This window comes from Rhea pennata, chromosome 20, assembly GCF_028389875.1.
Source record: "Rhea pennata isolate bPtePen1 chromosome 20, bPtePen1.pri, whole genome shotgun sequence".
In the NCBI taxonomy this organism is placed as follows: domain Eukaryota; kingdom Metazoa; phylum Chordata; class Aves; order Rheiformes; family Rheidae; genus Rhea; species Rhea pennata.
The window spans coordinates 7,354,709-7,377,142 of NC_084682.1; the positions used below are offsets into that span (position 1 = coordinate 7,354,709).

Below are 22,434 nucleotides of genomic sequence, written 5' to 3' on the forward strand. Positions count from 1 at the left end.
TTTCACAAATAAAACAATCAGCATTTATTGTTGTATTACAAAACACTTCATATTTTGGCAATATTTTACAGTTTATCCTTTTCCTTCTTGGGGCCTGTTGAAGAGGTAGTGGGGAAAAAAGAAGAGAAGATAATGTTGAAATCAAAGATTAATTTTCAATGTCTTTCTTAAAAAAAATCCTCCCAAAGTGCCCCAGTCCCTCCCCCCCAAAATAAAAACCTAATTTCACTCAATTCCACTATCCAAAGAGGCCATGGGTGAAGCGGCAGGCAAAACTCTGGCAATTTCACTATCGAACGCATCAAGAAGACAAACAAAACATTCACAGTGGTCTTCAGTATGGTCTGTTGCGTTGATCATTTCTGAAATCATTTCTGAAAGGGAATGAAAGAGTTGTAAGGAATCCTTGAAGCAAACTATGTAACAGTCCTTTCAGTCAAACATCTCAACCCCTACTTATGTGTATTCTTCTCTTACTTAAATAGCTTTATCCAACAACGCTCACAAAACACACTCACCTGGCAAAATGATTCATCTTCTCCAGAAATTCCTATCTGTAATTCATGCTTTCATAGCACAGTTGTTTGCACATATGAACTACACTGTTATCCCACAGTCTGCATCACTCTCACAATCTATTCTACACAACCACACAAGTGAAAAGAAACTGCTTACCTTCCTCCCATTTTACCACCATAGCCACCTCCCCGATCACCGCCTCTGCCACCACGCCCTCGATATCCTCTTTCTCCTCCATAGCCACCTCTCCCACGAAAATCTAGAGAGGAAAATATAAAATCAATGCGTTATCTGGGCTTGTCAAAAAGCTGCAGATGTCTTTAACACTTTTTTTTAATTTATTTATTTTAAATACAAGTACCTCCTGATGGACGTGAATCTTCTGGTCTGGGCTCACCACACTGGTTGCAAGAATTTCTGCGGGCAAAGTTCATATTACCGCAGGACCTAGAAAAGACAAGAGGATTGACCAGATTTAGTTGCTAAGAAACTCAAAGAGCATACCTGAAACACCACTGCCCAATTAAAATGACACTTACGGGTTAGGACAAACCCAATCACCATTTTTGGGTTCCCCACTTCTACCCTGGAAGCCCCCACCTCTTCCATATCCACCTCGTGAACCTGTAGACAGAATTATAATCAGAATAAAGGAGGGGAAGTATCTATGACCTATACATGAGAAACATTTATTAAGGATTGTCACTGGCTTCAAAACCCATGTGACAGAGAGACTTTCCAGGTGGAAGAGAGAGTAAGCAATTAAGGTAATCAAATCCCTACTAGGCAAAGTCTTTGAAACACAGGGACTCTGGAAAAAGCTTCTAGTGACAAGGACAAACAATTGTACTGCTGCAAAATTCATCATTCAAGAATTACTTTTTAAATGCTGGATGCACTGTTAGCTACAAGATAGCTGGAAGACGTGGACAAACAACAAGAGAAGTTTCAGCCACCACCAAATCCCAGCGGGATTCTGTGTCCCAAAGTTAATGCATCCGGACAGCTGAAAAGTGCATGGGCATAAAAGCAGATTTACAATTTAGGCACATGGCAAAAATATGAAGCAAGAATAGCACATGGTGGCTAGAGAAGTTTGTACCATCAAATATTTTCTACAAATTTTTTCAGCAGTAAAAGGGAACTTGATCAGCTTGAATTGCCAATGGACAAATACAAATTCACTACGCACATTAATACAATTCTGTACAGGTTTAATAATGTATAATATCAATCACATATGGCTTGAACTAGTCACACCAAACACAAAAAAAACAAAACAACAACAACAAAAAAAACTTTAAAAACACCCTGTCTGGATTAATGCCAGGATACATGTGACACAACACAAATGCAGAGGCAACACGGTTTCTGCATTCTGCATCAAAAAAATCAGGAACTTTCACACCAAGTAAAGTTCTTGAAGAATCTTTTTAATCATCCACCAAACTTGCCTAATTTGAGAACTAAAATTTGTTGACAGTCACTGTACAAAGCATGCTTCTTGTAAATTCCTGTAAAACAGTAATTTCAATCTAGTGGACTACTGATAAAGCTCCACCATGCAGAGTCAAGGAGTTTAATTTCTATTTAATTAAGGGACCCAGACACCCAACTGCTGCTCTAAGTCAGCAGGAGTTGCATAATTTACCTGACTTAATACTATCTGGAAACATCAGAGTATCTCAAGACTTTGCTGTAAAAGGCAAACATTCACTGGAATTCACATCTGTATCTGTGGAAATTTGTACGGCCTCAAAGTTACTGTTTTACTATCTCTTTAAAAGCAATGATGACATTCAAACTGGAAGGTCTGGATCATAAGGAAAGCATAAAGTCCATGTTGTGTGAAAGAGGAGGTTACAGATTTCAGTTTTACTTAAGTTGATTCTAACATTATTATTCCCTTTCATGCCAGAATCCCAAAAGTCCACACAATTTTACAAATCACTGCTACAAGATCTTTTTTTCTTTTTTTACAAACCAGTAATAGAAAAAAATATAAATATTTAACTATGCAAAAAGGAGGATTCTACAGATTTTAGTCCCACCTCGACGTCCACCACCTCCACCTCCTCTCATGAATTCAGGCCTTCTAGTTGCAAAAGAAACTTTGATCACATTGCCATTGAATTCCTTTCCTGTGGAAAGACAGAAAATGAGAGAGAGATGACTATCATTCCCAACAACATAGCAGCAAGTTCAAAAAAACAAGTGACTTGCACACACCAATTCAACAAGAATTCTGGAGTAAATCTCTTTATTTTTGAAAGCACTGGCCCAAAAGTGAGATAGCAACCACTAAGGTACTTAATAGCTTTTCCATAAATCAAAACATGCCTTTCTTTTTTTTTTTTTTTTTTTAATTCAAACACAATCTGTAAGAAAGTACATGAATAAAATTTTTTTTTGCCATGCTCATGAACAGGTAGTTTGGATGTGTCCCAATTCTGCTTCTCCCTCCCCTAAGTTAAGCAATAAGGCTTTTGTTCAAGTCAACAGTCAGTACAAAACAAAATATTCCCAAATAAGGGAAAGACATGAACTTTTTAGATATAAAGTCTCAATGCTTCAGCAATGCAACATTTGTCATAGCACAAACAGGCTGCATTGGTATCTAATACAGCCGTATTTGCTTTACTCTCTTAAATCAAAATCAATTTGTAAAATATAAGCCATCAAATAGTGTGCAATGTGAATTTTTTTTTGTTCATTATTATTTCACCTCAAAAGTAGAGTATGAACTTTTGTTGCTACCCAAGATTTCTCTGGACACACAAGATCACTGGAGTTGGCACTTATTTTTTGAAGTTTATTATTACAATAGAGTATCACTGTGTCCTCTACATCAATCCTGAAGGATTTATTTCTGGAATCCGCTCTTTCTCCACTAAACTATAAATAAATAATTAAAAATTGTTCTTCACTGGGTATATACAAAGCATTTGGCATAAGATGGCCTTAACCCTTGCTGAAATCTAAAGATGCTAGCACAACACTAATAATACCAACATTAATGTTGTAAGAAATCATTCCAGCTGCTAACACTGACTATAGTTTTACTGGACTGAAAAAGAAGTTACTCTATCTTGAATGAGATGAACACTAACTCCCACATGTCATGCAAGACAACTGAGGCACAGTAGCAAATCCTGTCTCATTATATATACATTTGTGTTCTTAATGACTGACTGACCCACCAAATGAAAGAAAGTGAGCACATAAGCACGAAACAGAGGTCTTCCTAAGGAAAAAAAAAAAAAAAGGAAAGAAAAAAAAAAGGAATGCAGAAAGGAGCATGCAGCACCAACAAGATTACTGAGCTGCTTCCTCCACCGCATGTTAGATCCGTGAATAGAGGAAAAAAAAAACAGGTAACCTCACCGTCAAACCAGTCAATGGCTGCTTTAGCAGAAGGAGGATCATCAAAAGATACTGTTGCTTCTCCCTTTGGTTTGCCAGTATCCTTATCAGTATAAAGATTTATCATAGGTTTGCCAGTCTTTTTGTTGGTCTGAAAAGAAAGGTTATTTCCTCAATAAATATTCTCAGCACAGGACAAATATCAGGAAAGCCGATTCATGGCACAAAATTGTAACACTTAAGTATCATTATAAAGAAGATCCTCTTTAAGTTAGACTGCAGAAATAGATGCTTTTAATTGAAGGATACTGCCTGGCTGCCCTCCATGAAATAACGGTGGGCCCATTTTGCACAAAAATTGAGGTCAAGTGCAGGAAGTCCTAATTTAGATTTGCAGAAACAGAATAAACAGCCATAGGAACACAGAGGCTTACTTACTGAAGTATCAAGATGGTAAAACAGGTGGGAAGATAATGTTAAGGGTTATAAAGACTAAAGAATTGGAAGAGACATGAAGCAATCTAAATGTCACTAGTAAGTTGGCACCGCCAGCAGCTTCTTTCAAATGAGCTGTCATCTGGGAATCCAGACAAAAATATTTTCTACAACTTCTGGGAGCCACAGTGAGTATCTGCCTCGAATGATACTAGTACACTTCCAATATACTAGCTCCATAAGTTCTCTTCCTTCGTAACAATGATTTCGCATTTTGCATACCTTTATAATACCTATTTGTTTGAAGTAGTCTGCCACTTGATCTGTTGAAACATCCTCTCCAAGTCCTTGCACAAAGATGGTGTTGTTATCAGAGTTGTCAGACTCTGTATCTATTAAAAAATAAACTACATTTAGCACACATCTTTGTGGTAACAACAAAAACAGTACTTTAAGCTCAGGTCGCTGCTGGCCAGTAGCAGACTCTTAAATCTCTAAGGAATCTTGTTTGAAATGAAAGACAAGCAGGGAGCATAATCCTGAAGTTAACATCATTAACTTCAGCAACGCATGCATAGCACTTTCAGATGCTGCAGTGTATCAGAGCTGGAACACATTCAACAGCTCACCAGCAGTCTGCTATACATTCAATTTACCCTTGTAAATAGGATACCTAAACCCATAAGAAATATACATTTTAAATAATGCAAGTTTAGCAGAAATATGATGCAAGTGAAAGCAGCTGCTTGGCTCGAGTTGAGCTGAAGTTCACCAGACAAATTCTTATCTGCTATATGAAAAAATGTCCAAGAATTCACATACACTTTAATAATAATTTAAAATTTCTTTTTAAGGAAGATGAGTTTTAACTGATTTTTTTTTGAGCCATGGAAATTGCAGCCACATCCATATTTCTAGACTTACATTTTAAAAGCAACGAGATAAAAGCTATGATCCCCCCACAGCCACTGCCTGTTTTCTTACCAGCATCTGATTTCGGTCCATAATCCCTTTGGCCTATGAAATGGGTTAAAAAAAAAAAAAAAAAAAAAAAGACTATTTTTAGCAAAAATATTCTCAAGTGATTTTTAAGACAAGAAAGCATTTAAACTATGTAATGCATCTAAGATCTAAGACAATAACCACAGATTTAGAGAATATTTAAATTAAAATGTTCAATAGAAGACGTCTGTAGGACATTAACGCGTTCTTATGTTCTTTAAACTTGCAGTATGTGGCAGTTGCCACACTGATGTTATGCTGGTGTTATCTTGCAAATGCTGGTTGTCAGATCACCAAGCAGTTTACCAGAATTTTTTTTTCTCTAGTACCTTTCTAAGTAGTATTTGTAACAACAACAAAAAAATCCGGTGAATGCCACTGTCTCCACAAATTCTTTCATGCAATTTGACAAAGTAGAAATCCAGTTTATGGTTAAAAGTTTGGCTATTAAAACTCACGAACACACCAGCCTCACCAAAATGTTATAATGCTTCTAACTAGATAGTAACAAGATATTGGTGGCTTTTAGATTTATAAAGAATTTCCACTGAAACATTTTTGGATACTCGGCACTTACCACCATAATTTTTGAAGCCACCACGGTCACCACCACTGCAGAGGAAAAATTGAAGAAATGATTTCTTCCTTAAGTCTCTATGTGCTGAGCCCAAGGCTCAATCTACAGTTAACTGATCACAAGTTGAGTGTTACTGTCTAGCAGCTAAAGCACCACCTCTATGTTCTCCTCACTAATTATTCGTGTTCAAAGATTAAATTACAAGAAAGTGAGTAACCTCACAGGGTGCTGCACTGGAGAAGGGGAGTCCTAAAGAGTCATTTAAGCTAACATATATACATGTCTTTTTTTCCAACACTTCCTCCCATCCCATAAGCCAAAATGACTGCTATTATGAATTAAGCCTTAAAACAGAAACATTATTTTCATGAAGGTTAATAGGCTTTAATTGTAGATCGAATTGCTACTTTGGAGTTATTACTACTATAGTACTTTCCTAGAAATAAAAAGAGCTAAAGTTAATTAATCTCTGTTGTTATGCATTTAAATATCGGGGACAAATTAGCAATATCAGCCATTCTCTGACAAAGGGTCTGTGGGGACCTACTGTTGTATTAGCACTTGATATTACAGAGAAGGTGTGTGTATGTGAGCTTCAAAAGCAGAGGCCGTGAAGTTTTAATTCATTCATTCTGAAACCTGTGGCACAAAATGTAGACCAAGTTAAGAGATTACACATACCAATTTTCAAAGATTAGGAGGTGACCTTAAACAGGATGTTTTGCCTCCAATTCCTATGCGCATGAAAATAAACTCTATTATATGTAAATGTTTGTACTAGTAGGATTTTTCACAACAGTGTTTTCAATTGCATCCATGTTATGAATACAATATAATCAATATTCAAAGCTTTCAGGAAAAATACAATTGCTGGATTTTTTAGAAAGTCAATATTCATGTCTTAGACTGTCTTGTACTGCCTTGTATAACTGCCTGTTGCCCTTACCCGCACGGAGAATACAACCACCACCTGAAAATCAGGCAAGTGCACCCCTCCCAGATCATGACAGCTTTCACTTGAGCTGGCTCAGAAAAATCCAGTGTAGGTTAAAATCCTCAACTAGAAGGCTATCTCTAAACTTCAGAAACTCTGAACTGGAACTAATGCAACAGTATGAGTAGCCACTGCAGCAATGTGCTTTACAATTAGGAGTCACTGCAGGTTTTAATCCAGTCTATCTGCCAGCATATCAGAATTCAAACATGGGACACATGCACCCCAGCAAAAAGGCAATAAAAAAAAAATTAGGGAGTAATTTCTTTAGAACACTGTATATCTGTTTCCTGTTACAGCAAATGCAGTCATGAGCAGAAGGTACAACTCATTCAACTTTGGTGAGATTAAAAAAACATCCAAAATGAGGAACAAAAGAGAAATAAGATTTCAACAGATATTATCAAAACTGGCTTTAGAGAGTCATTATCCCTGCATGGTCGTTGATAGTCTTTCATGACAAATGTAATACTCCTTATATATACTGTCACAGATCACCACCTTTACTGGGCCTCCTCTTGAAGTATTTTTTGCTGTAGATTTAAAATTGCTATTCCATAGAAAACATCTGAATATTAAATGACTGTGTTGTTTACTCATAAGCAATTACCTCCTGCTCATTAAAGGGGTAAAACTAATGAATTTTACATGCTACATTAGAGATGATCTTTATTCAAGGCTGGTTGTTTTCAAAGACTGTTGATAAAATCCCAACAGTGATCGTAAAAAATAAATTTTACTGTAAGTATCTTTCTGCCACCTCCAATTCACTTCAGTTAAAGAAAACTTCATTATAACACAACGATTACCAGTACAAAGCCTGCTTCTCTGGAATATTAACTCAGAAATAACAGATACTACAACAGTGAATACATCAATCATGCAAACATTATCCAAGTTTTCAAACCCTGGATTACGGTCTCAGTTCATCAAGACAGCATTGCCCAGCACATGTACATTTTCTAATTTGAAAGTATACAGCAGCAGAGACTTACATTAAAATAAAATAAAATAAAATAAACCCCTCCCCCCCAAACCCATGACAACCTAAAACATACAGAAAATAGTTTATGATCAACACAACTAGGATGAAGAATGTATAGGAAGTGTGAATTTTGATAGGATGATGGTAGGGTATAATGTATACACAATGATTCTGAGACTGATAGAGTTGTATATATATATATAATCTACACGAAGTCATAGGCCAATGCCTGATTTCTCAATTTGTGCGCTTTGGATGGCATGTGCTAGTGCAATCAACACTTTCTAATTTGGCTTTTGCCCAAAGATTTTTCAGGATGTGACCTTCTGCTTAGCCTCACAATACAAACCTAATTAAAGCCTGCATCAATTCTATGATAGACAAACATCTTCCCCCATTTTTAGGTCCCCTTTCACAGGCAATTTATAAAGTTAGTGTTATACCCCTAACAATGTTGGGCAAAGCTACCCAAGATCTCCAGAAGCTTAAACAGTGAGGTAGTAGTAAATAAGAAAAGAGCGTAAGTTCACCTCTTCGGTGTGTATGGAAGGTCTATAAAAACTGTAGCGCTCAAAGCAGAAGCCGGTGGTTATTTGTACTTACCCTCATCGAGCTTATTAGTTTTATCTCTTAGCACTTTTCTACAAGTGTAGTTTTAGACTTTTAACAAAGCAAGAGAAATGTGTAGCTATGTTGCACGAAGCAAAATCAAAAGACAGAAACTGGTTTCAAGCAGCTGTTTCCACAGTCTCTGATTTACCCCACACTAAGACCCTAAATGTAAGCCTCAATCACAGCAACTGAATTACCTCCCACAATACTGTGACAAAGCATGCGAAATACAGAATTGCAGTGTTTCACAGGCTATTGTTCTTTCAGTCTTGCACACAGACCAAATAGAAGGGTGACCAGATGGAGTTCTGAGCTGTAACATCCTTCAGAACAATCATGAAGAGATAGCTAAAATTCAGCAATGCTACCACCAAAGATAATAAAATAGAAGTGACTAAACTGCAAGCAGACAGAAGTGTATGTGACAGGATTCTTAGTGATAAAACCTAACTGCCACGAAAGAAATTTCATTAGATGTTCTTTTTTTCCTGTACTTTGTCAAATATTTAACTCTATTTACTCCCCAGTAGGTGATGCTTCATCTGAACATTGGTTACTTCAGCTGGAATAACTTTCTAAAATAAAGGCACAGTTACTTCGAGAGCTCAATACTACAGACACAAGAAGCATATATTTATATGCTTTATATGCTTATTTATATAAAAATATATGTGTGTGTGTGTGTGTGTCTTTTTTTAAGCAGATACTAGCAGAATAACACTAAGAATGCAGGAACCAAATTCTAGCCTCCAGCATGCATCTACGTCTCATCAAGTGGTAGGAGTTACATATAAGAATGTATTTTTATGAACAAGACAGGAGTGTTTAGTGCACAACTAAAATCACTGCCAGATAGCTTTTTTTGCTGCCTATTAATTTTATTGCCTCTGTTCATGTTTTTAAGTTCTAAACAAGGTTAAACTCAAGCATATACATTACTAGTTAAATATTAATTGTGAACACTAATCACATGGCTATAAAAAACATTTTCACTACGCTATAGTTTCTTGATACCACAATAGGTTAATTCTTACTTTGAACAACTAATGTAGTAATTAAGATTTTTCTGCTTAAGTCTGTACAAGAATAACTTACAGTGAGTAAAGTTAGGATTTCAATGACAAATCCTAACCCAATGGCAAATCCTTTTTTAAACTGCATCTATATAGTTCTACCAAAAGAGAATGGATGAGCAATTCAATGGCAGAACTTCTCCTATTTAGTCCACACATTCTAATAGAAGGGCAATGGCATTGGTATGACTACTCCACTGGTGAATGGCTTTCCTGAGATGAAAGAAAACAACCCTGCTTTGTATTCCTACTGCACTTCTCACTTAGATGATTAACCAAAAAAATTTAGTACCACCACCACAATGAGTAGTTAATTCCTTATTTTTATCAATAAGGAATCCAACAAAAATGTGATTTATTCTACACAGAAGCTTGCAAGAAGAACCAAGACTAAAACTCTGAACTCTCAAAACCCAAGTGTGCCTTTTCTGTTATGGGTTTATAGCAAAAAAATGATTTTGGTTCTTGGACAAAATTTGGATTTGTGAGACTAAAGTTTCAAAGGGAAATGGTGAAAAAATATTCTACTGTTGTTTAAAGTCACAAAAGATAATAGTTCAAGACCTTTAAAAAAACCTGAAGAATAATTTTGGAAACCTGAAGTTATTAAGACTGAAAAGTGATCATTTGACACATAAGAAAATTATTATTTTCTATCTTATCAGCTAAAGTATCTAAACAGTAGTTTATCAAAAGATATTCTCCTCCCTCAGAGCTGCATGACTTTGCACATGCACAGAAGAAAAATGAGTGTTGCGTGCATTCACTACAGTACATATTCAAGTCATTCTAGTTTTCAAAATAATAATTCACACCTCAACATTACCAACTATGTTTTAAAATATTTTAACAAATAGTCAGAGAAATGAAAACTCAACACTTTAAAATGCTAATTTGGTTTTGCCCTAAAGATTCCAGTATAGTCTACTGCACCTCCAGAGCACTACTGGACGACTTGCATGCAGATTTTTACATAGGCCACCACAACTAGCAACAATCTTGGTAGAAAACAGAGCCTGCAGCCCAAGTCACTGCACCACTAGTACAGGACAGCAACAAGCCAGCACTGACACTTGGAAAGCATGCATTGCCCAGCGCTACAGAACAGATTAGGCGATTCAGCTCTAAGAACATCAGTGACTGGGTAACTTTCTTACTGCTGGACAACAAGCTACAACAAATTCTCCCTACTTTTAAATGTCAATCAAAATATTTTTGTTAAAAGCTAACACAGAAGATATTCATGAACTACGATCTCAAATTAACTATTTTTTTGGTAATGTTAAGGAACAAGAAATGGAGCGCTCCAAGAACAAGCACTATATATTTGAGAAGTCTGTGCTTACATGATTTAGGGGATGAGCTTTTGAGTTGTCAGAACTCACCTACAGATTACTTCCTAATCACCATAAAAACTGAAGCTGACGTTGTTACAGTAGTACAAATAACTGCCCAGACAAGCTTTTTAGAGTGATATTTTCTGATGGCAATGGAAGTTTCACAATTTAATGTTAATATTAAAATGTGATTGAAGTAAAAAAAAAATGAAAACGATAACTAGTTATTAGAAGTAGACCTGACATTCCAAACAAGCTGCTTTTAGGAAAACAAACAAACAAACAAAAGATACCCAAAGAAAACATCCCCTGAAACCCCACATTTTCACAGTACTAAACATGATTTCTTACCTTACTGAAGTTACTTTCCCTTGATCATACAGTTTGTTATTTAACTTAACCTTCTATGCCTGTCTAGTAAGCATATGACTTTGGGAAAATACACGATTCAGAAACAGAATCCTCAATCATAATTATGCAGGAAGACTGAAGAAACATTTATGATATTGCAGTTTCAGAAAAAAATTCACTGTAAAAAGCACTAAAAACTATCGCTTGACAGAAGCAGGCAAACTTCATAATAAATGTCTCTAACGCCTTCCCTCTTTGATGTATTCACTCCCATTTATCTATGCACCTTCACTCTTTTCCTTTTGGATTTCAGGGGCACAAAGTACTATCATCTGGATGAACGTGCTAAAATTTTTTTCTTACATCTTGGAAAGACAGGGCAAGAGGCTTTATTTTCACAGACATTTATCTTACTTTATTCTGCAAAGACAGAAGTCTGTTTCAGAGTGATAAAGTCTACCAGCAGTATGTTTTTTGAAGCTCACATTCATTCCTCTTACTAGAAATGGCTCAGCTATAAACTTTTTTTTTTAATTCAGATTTCATCATAGCAATATGGAAAGCCCTTGCTGACACAGAAAAGATATAATTAAAAAGTTCAGTTTTAACTGAAAAAGAATTTGGCAATTGCTTAGCTACTTAAGTTTATATTATATAAAATCCAACTCACTGTAAAGGATCACAGCAAAACACTATAAATAGTCTTTTGGTAATTGTGCTATCATGTCTAATTAGGACAAAAAGGGTCCACCTATGTCATCAAAACAGCAAGCTATGAGTACAGTTTGAAACCACCTTTGGAACAGGCAAATTTTAAATATGGTTTAAAAACAGAAATATTTTCTTTATTATTTCAAACATACTGATCAAATTGTAGACTGTGCCAAAGTAATATTAAAAAGAGCCTACGAAAAGTATATTCCATTAAAAATATCTATTTATAGAAATACAGTATTTGTACTTCAAAAGTAGCAAAGTCTTAATATACTATTGGTTTATTTTATTTAAACTTGATCAGCCGAAACAAACAGCATTTTGTGCTTCCAGCTCTTCATCAGGAATTCTAGCAGTAACCTACAACACTGCAGTGTATTAAAGGATGAGTAATGCTGACACTTTTTGAAGTGGTGAAGCGCTCACTGGTAGCTTCAGTGTTCTTTCTTTGCATTAACGAGCACTCTACATACCCCTAATTTTTACGCAGAGGTACATAAAACATAGCCAATTGTGATCGCTTATTTTTATAAGAAATAATAATGTAATCTGGCCTATTTAAACAGAATTTAAAGCAAAGGTCCCAATCTCTCAAATCTACACATATGCAGAAAATCATCTGCAGGCAAAAAATTAAACGTGTGTATAAATCTCCACAGAACAGGACCTAACATAGCGGTAGAATGGTAAAACCTACAAAAAACAAAGGGGTTTAGACTGACAGCTAAACCTATAATAAAAACTGCATTTTAAAGGAATTTTGAACTACAGAAAAACAGTAAAGTAATGTTAATACAACAAATCAAAAGTTTAACTTTATGATAAAAAATGAATTCTTCAGGAAGCAGAAAGATAATTAGCCAACCTTGGCATAATTACTGTCATCAAACTCAAAATACTTCCTTGCCAAAAGGTTAGCTACCTTAGCTATGCATTTTATTAAGTTTTCTTAACCCCTGGTTGGGGTTTTTTGTCATTAGAAACAAATTTTTTACAGGTTTTACAGCATTTTATTTCAAGGGATGGACTCTCTAACATTTTTTGTATTACAACTCACGTAAGTAAAATGCAGCTATGTGTCATAACAATTAAGTGCTTTGGCCTCAATCTATCTGAATGTAAAAGCTTTTCCTAGGTAAAATCCATTTCTATGCTGTGCAGAAGTTTAATTTTAGAAAACAACTACCTTTCATTTTCTGAACTCTAAATCTAAACCATATTAGGAAAAGGCATATAATACAAACAAATTAAAAATAGCTAAATAATATGATACAAGGGAAAAAGTTGCAGGCACTAGAATGAGATCACTTACCTATATCCAGACATATGACCTCTTCCATCCATGTCATATCCCCCTCTACCTCCTCCCTGTGACCCGCCATATCCTCTATTATCTTCTCCATACCTACTCTTTTCACGACGATCATCTGGAGGGGAAAAAAAAAAGAAAGATATAAAATCTGATGTTGCTTAAGTTTGCCATTTAAATCTGGAAGCCATCAATTCCTAAGCAGCTCTCTTACATTATCTATTCCAGAACGTAATGAGGAAATGTTTGGCATTGCTCCAGTTATCTCCCTTGGTTTCCACGACCACGATGTAGCTCAGAATGCAAGTATTTTCAGTTTAATTACACTGCATTTTCCAAATATTAAATCCATATTGTCCAAAATACACTTTTCGTTCTACTCCCATACTGCCTTCTAAGTTTGTATTGACAAAAGAGATCACTGAAGATAGGAGGATACAGAGCATGCACTCTGACACTTCTATAAAGTCAGTGAAGAAAAGGGATAGATCTTAGTAATTTCCCATTTCCTTCTCCTTCTACCTGAGGATTCACCTATATCATAAAGCTGGAATGTGAAGTGTGAAAGTTCTTCACAGTTGAGCAAGACATGTCACCTTCATGCAGAAATAAAGTCCAAATTAGCTTAGAAGAAAACTCCATCCAGAAATTGCATAACTCCAGCGACATGGATTCTGTAAAGCTGCCTCCCACAAATGCAGCTACAACAGTTCTGGAGCTCTGACTGCTTTTCAATTCTGTGTAATGTTTTGAAAATATCAACAAACAAAACATTCCCCAAAAATATAAACATGGAAAAAGAGCTTTATCTATTCATCAAATAGTCTATCCAGAGGAGGAAACATGACTTTTTCGTGGTATAGAATATCATCTGTTTATGCTCAATTTTACTAGCCAATACTGAATTCGTCCTGTGAGCTTTACCTTGGCTGTTGTGGCTATAGCCTCCCTTCTGAGACTGGTAGGATTGCTGAGAATGGCCGTATGAGCTTTGGTGCTGGTTATAGCCTGACTTTTGGTCATATGAGCTCTGGTGGCCATAGCTTGACTGCTGGTCATACGAGCCCTGGTGGCCATAGCCTGACTGCTGGTCATACGAGCTTGACTGCTGGTCGTAAGAGTCTTGGTTTTGTCCATAGCTTGACTGCTGGTCATAAGAGCTTTGGTGCTGACCATAGTTTGACTTTTGTTCATAAGAGGAGCCTCTTCCACTTAAAATAAACAGAATTTGTATTAATAGCTAAATGTTCACAGAAAAGAGAGCAAAGTAATGGTTGAAAACATACGACATTTGTAAAATTTCCTAGTCACAGTTATCTCCTAAACTTTCCTGGCCTATCTATACGAAAATACTATATTATTTCTGCTAGGATATATCCCGCTCCTGATAAAAGCAAGGCAGCAAACTGTTTGTTACCATCTCTTCCAAAACATCTTGAATTTCAATTGCACATGTAACTTAACAGTAGCACTCCTCTTTGCACAACCCAGTACAATGATTGCTTTCTCCCCTCTCCCTAGTAGTGTGACAATGACTGCTGCTTAGCCTGTAGCCTGCTGAACTCCAAATCCTTTTCTACAGGACTGAAAGGAAGACATCTGCTGCTCATGTGGTATCGTACAGTTGATCATTCCAACCTCCAAAAAAACCCTTTGCATTCACTGAATTGCAAGCTATTTTTTTGAAACATTTTACCAATTTGCGAAGATTGTTTTTAACTCTAATGATATCTGCTACATACTTGCAGTTCTTTCCACTTTGGTGCCATCTGTATATACTATCCTACCAACTTTCATCAAAAACATTGACAAATACCAAATCAGGGATACCCTAACTCAATGCGTCTCTATGTTCTGAGAGGGAGTCATCAGTTACTCTTCTCTGACTACAGTTACCCAATCAGTTTTATGCCAGTCACGAAGAAATCTCATCTAGACCACACTTCCCACGGCTATTTACTAATTCAGCATGCAAAGTGGAAACAAAACTATTTTGAAAATCTATGAGACCTGCTGTTCCTCCAAGCTCCAGTTGGCCTACCCAGTCACAAAAGGAAATCAGATAGATTTGAGGAACAAATTGCATCCAGGAAACACTGGCCGTTAGTCATCCCCTTATTTTCTGCACAGGTGCTCAGCTGCAGTTTAGCTGTATTATTTTTTTCAGGAATTGAAATTAATCATTGACCTCTGACACCTTTTCTTCTCCTTGTCCTCCCTTCCCTCATCCCCTTTTCAGAAGATCAGGCACTCCATTTGCCATTCTCCAACCTTTGGCTATCTTACTTGTTCCCCAAAAAGTCTCAAAAAAACAATTCTAAGGAAAGCTTTAGCCAGCTCTTCAAAGCACTCTAGAATGAAGTCCATCGGTCCCACTAATCCGAAAATAACCTGGTCATTTAAATACCATCTAACCTGCTCTCTTCCCAATTCTAACTTAGATGTTATCTTCAACATAACCAATCCTACTGACAAACAGATTGCTAAGCTTTTTTGTTTGCATCTTCCCTTCAAAACAGTCTGCTCCAACATGGCCTTTTCAAAATCACTGATGACAGGAACCATCACTCAGAGCATCCACTGTTTGCTATTTTTTCTTCCTCGTGTCAGGATGTGAAATTTACTATTCTGTTGCCACCCCCCTCGAAGTTGCTACCATTTTCAACTTACTTGTCACAACCATGTTTAGGACACTTTCCCTACAATTTCTTCAAAAAAAACTTGTTGGAAAATCTAGCCCTACTGCACTGTTTTCCACTGCCTGTCTAGGTAGTTAAAATACTACATTACTGCCCAGTCTTGTACTTTGTACAATCCTAATAAATGATCAAAAAAAACAAAGTAAAACAAAACAAAGCTTAACCATGAATCTGCCTTGTTTAGGGATGCAAAATAGACAGTCAGAATGCTAGTTCCTGCTGTTGACAGGTTAGAATATTACTTGTTTATATTAATATGTTTTGCAATAATAGCAGTACAGCCAGAAATCAAGGAAAATTTTGCTGAAGTTCTTGCTCTGTTTTAAAGCTGAGAAAACTTTAGCAGAATATCTGGACCTTGGACGCAAGAATGAGGTAAGTACCTGACAGTTTATTTTAAACAGGTCACATGATCCTCATAAAGGAAGTAATGTAAGAAGTAACCTTGGAGGGCATACATGTAAAAGCTCATAAATAAGATAATAAATGTATTCTAGCATCAAGTACCCTTACAAGGCATTAAGAGAAGTCTGGCTGTATTTTCCAAGATACTTTCAAAGCTGTATCATGAATCTACCTGAAAATGATTTAAGTACCACATCACACAACAGAAGTAAGATACATTTAAGATGGTGTAAAGTAGCTAACCAATGCCTGTAGTATATTTATGTACGTTTAAGTTACTGATGCAGAGATAAAAGCATAGGGTTTTAAGAATCCTATTTAGTTGAGGAAAAAAAGGTAATTTTCCTCGACTGATATTTCTGAATTCTTTCTCTGTCGACCAAGAAAATGAATTGTAAGTCATAGAAAAAGTCTGTAAATATCCGAACAGCTAAGAATCTCCTTAATGAAGTTAATAAACAATATTACAAGTTTACATACCTTATCACTTTTATTGTCAAAGATCACAATCTTTCCTATTGTAATTTCAGGCAACTGCTTAAAAGAATATTATCTAATTAAAGAACGGATATCTACTTAACCTGTCTTTTTCTTAATCAAAATGTTACAGAGCAAGTTCTTTCTTCATTGTAGTCATTATCCAAAGACTTTCTAAAGGTTCTTGTCCAACACGGTCTTGAGTTCAAAACAGCTGTACTCATCCTTCTCACATAAAGAAATATTCTCCCCACCCCGTTCTTTCAGGCATTAAAGAGTTCTCAGAATGGGAACACTGGGTGGTTGGGGACTTTTTTTTAAAAGCAAATATACCATGAAGCTTATTACAGCTGTAGTTAAGAATATACAACTGCTAGACAGTATTTTAAATAGCTGTCATTAACTCAGCTTACTTACCCTCTAGATGATCCTTTCTGTTGCCCCTGACTGCCATAAGACTGCTGGTTGTATGAACTCTGATTTTGATTTTCATAATTGGATTCGTCATCATATCCCTCAGAATCTTGGCCATAACCTAGAAAGTGAACAAGAAAAATTTTTAGTAAATATTCACTTTTTAACTACTGCCAATAAATGTAACAAGCTAGCCAAACCTGTTTGATTTTGTCCATAGTTCCCATGATAGCTTCCATAATTCTGTCCATAAGAGGAATTGTCTCCACTTTGTCCATAACCAGAATATCCCTGTAATTTAAAGAATATATTAAAATAAGGATAAGTTCCACTGCAGATAATGACAGTTCTCCTTCTCTAGACCTGGAATGACACCACTGCAAACTCTAAACACAGCTGAAAATGGACTTCTTCCCAGCACAGACATAGTCACTCAGGAACAAGTTTTCACTCAGGAGCAGCTGCTTCAAGAGACACAATGTTTTTTTCAACTTACCTGTGATTGTCCATAACTTTGACTGCCCTGACTGCCATATGAAGAATAGCTGTAAGAGAAATATGCACTTAGTAAACTTTTACAGTGTACTCCATGTGAGTTAGAAAAAAAAAGGTACTTTACTGTTATTTTGTTTCTTTTCATTCCAACATAGCTGTTTAATCTGAGTATGACATTTGTAGACATATTAGAAATACATCAGCAAATTAATGGTTACTGTAGTTGACTGACAAAAGGCATCAGAGAAAGGGTTAAATTCAGCTCTGTTTCAAGTGTATATTTAAAATGCATGAAAGTTGGGGCTTACTGTAAGCTGCCAGAATTCATCAACATCAAAGAAAACCCTACCATCTGAATCCAAGGCATTTTAAGTTTTTCAGTACATTCTTACGAAAGTTCATTTTATTTTAATCAATTACGGTTAAAACAGTACTTGTTGGACTACTCAACTGTAATATCATCATCAAAAACTGCACCGGCTTTGGATTATACTTACTTGCTATTCCGCTACTTTAGTAGCTCATAAACTTACAGAAGAACTATGTACTGAATTGTTATATGCATATAGCCTTACCACTTTCATTAACATGCTATTATCCATAATTTTCAGACTTCCACAGAAACAATCTAGTTAAAGCTACAGTTTTATTCTGTTGAAAGCAAAAAGTCCTCCAAACTTGCAGCTATTTCATAATTTATAATTTCTGAATTATGAATGGTTATCAGTTTTTTTCTTTTTTAAAAAAATCCCTCTAATCTATGGAAAAAAGAAAATTTTACACCTATTTCACCATCAACTTGACAGTTGTCTAACCTCTGACTAAAAACTCAATCAACAACTTAAGACAGTCATATGGAACATATGTCTCTGTATTCATAACATTTTCCACAAATAATTTTTCAAAAGTTCTTACTATAAAAAATGGCATTATGATTCCAACCTGCTCGCTTGCTTGCTTGCCTTCAGAAATATTAATTCTTTTCTCTCTTATAAAACTTACTAAGGGCTCAGGACAGCAAGTTTTCTGCAACAGTAACTCCAAAAATGTATCACCACCATTTCAGGCCCAAAAACATCATGCTAGGAATCCCAAATTGCCTTCTACTTTGTACATTTAGTTCCCAGTGACAACAAAAATATCACACATACCTCTGCTGTCCTCCAGACTGATTGTAACTTCCAGAATCTAGAAAAAGAAGCAAGTCAATTAAAATTTTATTCCTTCGTTTACTGTAAGTGAAAAAAATTGGAGGTGGGGGAGTTGAATACATTGTATAATGGATTTACTTTCCCTATAGAACCAGCCAACTTCCTCTTTGTTAACGGACAAGAAAATACTAAGAATAGAAAAACAGGAGCTCAGAAGCACAAGTCAGGAGACAAATTTTATTTTATTTTTTTTAATAGTATCTGAACTCAACTTTCATGGTGTCTCTTCAAATATCAGGGCCTGCACAATCCCCCTCTAACAGCTACTGAATACAGTACCATCATCAATGAGCATAACACAGCAGCTTAATTAATCAAGCAAAGCTAAGTAGGTCAATACTAACTGAACCCCTTTTCAGGATGCCACAAGAGAGCTCTGCCTAGCAAAAGGGCACAGACACAGATAGAATTTGGTGATATAAAATTAAGGATGGAAGAACGATGACATTTCCCACATTCTGTCATCTTGTAAAACCACAAACACTACCAGTAGTTCAAATCATGCAGTGATGTTTTGAAAAGTCATTTGATATTATGACTGTTATTCCCAATTAATGTAGATATCACTTATCACAGAAGTTGATTCTTGAAAGAAAAGTACATTGGAAAAAAAATAGCAACTCAAGGAAAGAAGAAAACACTGAAATTAAGTTTGACTTGTATTTAACATGGCACATCTAATTTGTAAAAGGTACTGGCATTAGGAAAAACGTACCTTTGGATATTCCCATCTCCTGGTCAAAAATCAAATACTCTTCTTTCTCTACCAGCTTCACTAGTTCTGCCATTCAGGATAACCACCTTGTAATTTTTCCCTTCTTTTCAAACCCCTTCAAGCATTTGTACAGATATTGTAGCATAACGACCTAAAAATCCTGCCAAGAACAACTCTTTGTTTTCCTACCTATTAGCAATCTTTTCCCCACTCTCTGCACAAATCTAACCTCTACTCCTAGAACTGATTAAAAAGCTGAAACTCATAGTGCATGACAAATGTCATAAACTGTGAAGACTATACAACAGTTCCAATCAAAGCAGTTATCACATTTCTCAAAGCCTGTTCATTATGCAGCCTTCATTCTGCTTTTAACTCCAATCCTAGTACTTACACACATATTTAAACATTTGCGTATGTACTGACAAGATCAGGATCTCACCTACACTATTCATACATGAAGCAGTGTTTTTAACTTTTCTGAAGTATCTTTTCAAGGCAATTAAAAGCATCAAGTTTCACATTCCGTAAGACAAACATTTACCAAAACAACCTAAGGTCAGATGAAAGGTTTGATTAGAGTCACATGTCCTACAAAAAGGTTTCCCTCAGATGTGAAACGCTCCTTTTGCACTGCTACACAAATATATCATTGCAGTACTACAACACATAATGAAAAAAGGGAAGAAGAAACACTTTAGAAGAGCAACTCAAATGTGTATTGATTTTAGCAAGGTAAAGGTCAACTTTTTAACATTGTTTCAATTTGAATGATTATAAAGATTACTATTAAATAACAAACATTTAAAAATTATTGTTTTACTCTGAAATTTATATCCCATTAATGTAGTTAATTAAAGAATACTAATAGTATTTCAGAAAGAATTTTTGAATAAGGATGTAATTAGCTTTAATTTAAAGCACTACAGTTGATTCTTTAGCTTCCCATTTATGAACTGTCAAACCACAACATTTTTGAAAAAGTTTGAAGGCAACCAGATAAGGAGCATGTATAATATAAATCATAGTTATTTCCTCTATTTATATGTTTTTCTACATGCTGAGTATCCTTCTGTGGACTACTCTAGTCTACCAACTTCTGACAGGACTTATTTTGGTGGGCTCAAAATGGACAAGAGTCTGCATGTGCTTCTGGAATAACTGACAGCTTATTCCAGAAATTCCTGGATATGCAGTCATTTTTTTCCTGAACCTGAAAAAGCTCTTGGAAAAAAATTCCTGCAAAAGCAAGCAAATGGGGCATTGCAGACTAGTCATTTTGCACAGCTCTGGAACTAAGTTTTCTTAAAGACAGAAGAATCTGTCATGTATGCTTCAAAACTGAAGTTCTTATATAAGCCAGCAGTATTTCTTCTGTTATTCTTAACAGAAAAAAGAATCTCATGGTAGAGCATCATCATACAGAAAAAACAAGAGGACACATTCCCAGGTGCTTGACTGACAAATACTTGAGGTCTGGAAAAAAAGTGTTTCTAGTTTACTGCCAAAATTTACTCATTTGGTAGGAGAGGTCCAGTTATTAACAGTCCTTTTCGAAATGTTTTCTTTTCACTGTGAAGAACTGTTCCTTGCTTTAAAATAGTCCTTTAACATACCTTTTTTATTATTTATATATTCTCCGTCATTTACATACCATGAGCCGAGAGAACACTAGAATAGCTCAATCATAACAAACCACGGCTCACTTCACAAAGCACCTACAGCCCGCTGCCATTTTGGGCCACTCTGTCTATCCCTGGCTTCGCACGGGCACCGCTGCTCCGGGGACTGAAACACTCCCACCTCGAAGAGGTGATAAGAAGCGTCACGACGTGCTCGTGGAAGCCCCAAGGAAGGCCGAGCTGCATAAAGCCAGCAAACATGCTGCCTCCATACTCAGCTAAAAGCCCCTGCTGAGGAAAGGACCCTGGCCAGCGCGTTTTTAACTGCAGCGCAGGGGGCGAAGCCGCCCACCTCGCTGCGCTGGCGGGCTCCGGGGGCTGCTCTGCCAAAAGACGGCCAAGTAGCTGCCGCATCAGGGGCGGGGAGGCCAGCGCAGGTCCCCACGCTGCGGGGAGCCGGGGCGCGGCCCAGGCTCGGGGCGCAGTGGGAGGGGAGGGGTTCAGACCACGGGTTTTTCTTGGGGGGGGGGGGGGCGCGGCCCACGCTGGGGCGGGGGGGGGGGGCGCGGCCCACGCAGCACCTGAGTGGGGGAGGCGGCTGAAGGACCCCGCCCTCTTACGACATCAGGGGGCGTGGCCGGCCTGCCCCCGCCCCCTTCCGGCGAGAAGGGCGTGGCCGCGGCTGCCCGGCGGAGAAGGGCGTGGCCCCGCGAGGAGGGGGCGTGGCCGCGGCGCGCCGTCGGAGGGGGCGTGGCTCCCCTCCCCCCTCCCCGCCGGCGGGGCAGCGCGAGACCAGGCGGCGATGCGGGGGAGGGGAAGGGGGGGCCGCGCCCCCCCCCCGTCCCCCTAACATGGCCGCGGCCGGGTCCTTTTCCACCTGCGCCACACGGCGCCGGCCTGCGCGCGCGCACCCGCCTCCCGCCCGCGCTCCGCGGCGGCGGGAGGCAGAGCCGCCGCCGCCTCAGGCCGCGGGGGCCGGGAGCACCTACCCGAAGCCATGGCGGCGGCCTCCGCTGCCGGGCACCGGGCTGAAGGGGGAGGACCTAGCGCCGCGCCGGCCGCGCGCACACTGAGGCACCCGCAGCTCGCGCGGACTGCGGGGCCGGGCAGCCAATCCGCGAGCGC

At 37.6% G+C, this 22,434-nt stretch overlaps 1 protein-coding gene across 2 annotated transcripts; it reads right to left on the reverse strand.

The window, feature by feature from the left end:
• On the reverse strand, positions 1-22,407 carry TAF15 (TATA-box binding protein associated factor 15). 2 transcript variants are annotated; one of them, XM_062592178.1, is made up of 16 exons: positions 22,299-22,407; positions 18,913-18,949; positions 17,763-17,811; positions 17,467-17,557; positions 17,270-17,387; positions 14,196-14,482; positions 13,275-13,389; positions 5,897-5,931; positions 5,302-5,334; positions 4,600-4,709; positions 3,904-4,033; positions 2,571-2,660; positions 1,059-1,143; positions 881-966; positions 676-778; positions 1-374 (listed from the first exon to the last, which is right to left on the reverse strand). In XM_062592178.1, the coding sequence occupies exons 1-16, from the start codon at positions 22,306-22,308 to the stop codon at positions 335-337; spliced, it is 1,419 nt and encodes a 472-aa protein (XP_062448162.1). In that variant the 5' UTR covers positions 22,309-22,407; the 3' UTR covers positions 1-334. The 2 variants fall into 2 exon arrangements, with proteins under 2 accessions (XP_062448162.1, XP_062448163.1); XM_062592179.1 differs by lacking the exon at positions 5,897-5,931 and having other exon boundaries at positions 22,299-22,400.
• Between the last annotated feature and the right edge of the window lie 27 nt (positions 22,408-22,434).

Bases quoted from the DNA above. Each gene is read 5' to 3' on its own strand.
- TAF15 (XM_062592178.1), bottom strand. The intron at 17,812-18,912 runs GTATGTGTGATA...TTTCTCTTACAG, and splicing joins CAGTCTGGAGGACAGCAGAG to CTATTCTTCATATGGCAGTC. The intron at 375-675 runs GTAAGCAGTTTC...ATTCCCTTTCAG, and splicing joins GGTGGTAAAATGGGAGGAAG to AAATGATTTCAGAAATGATC.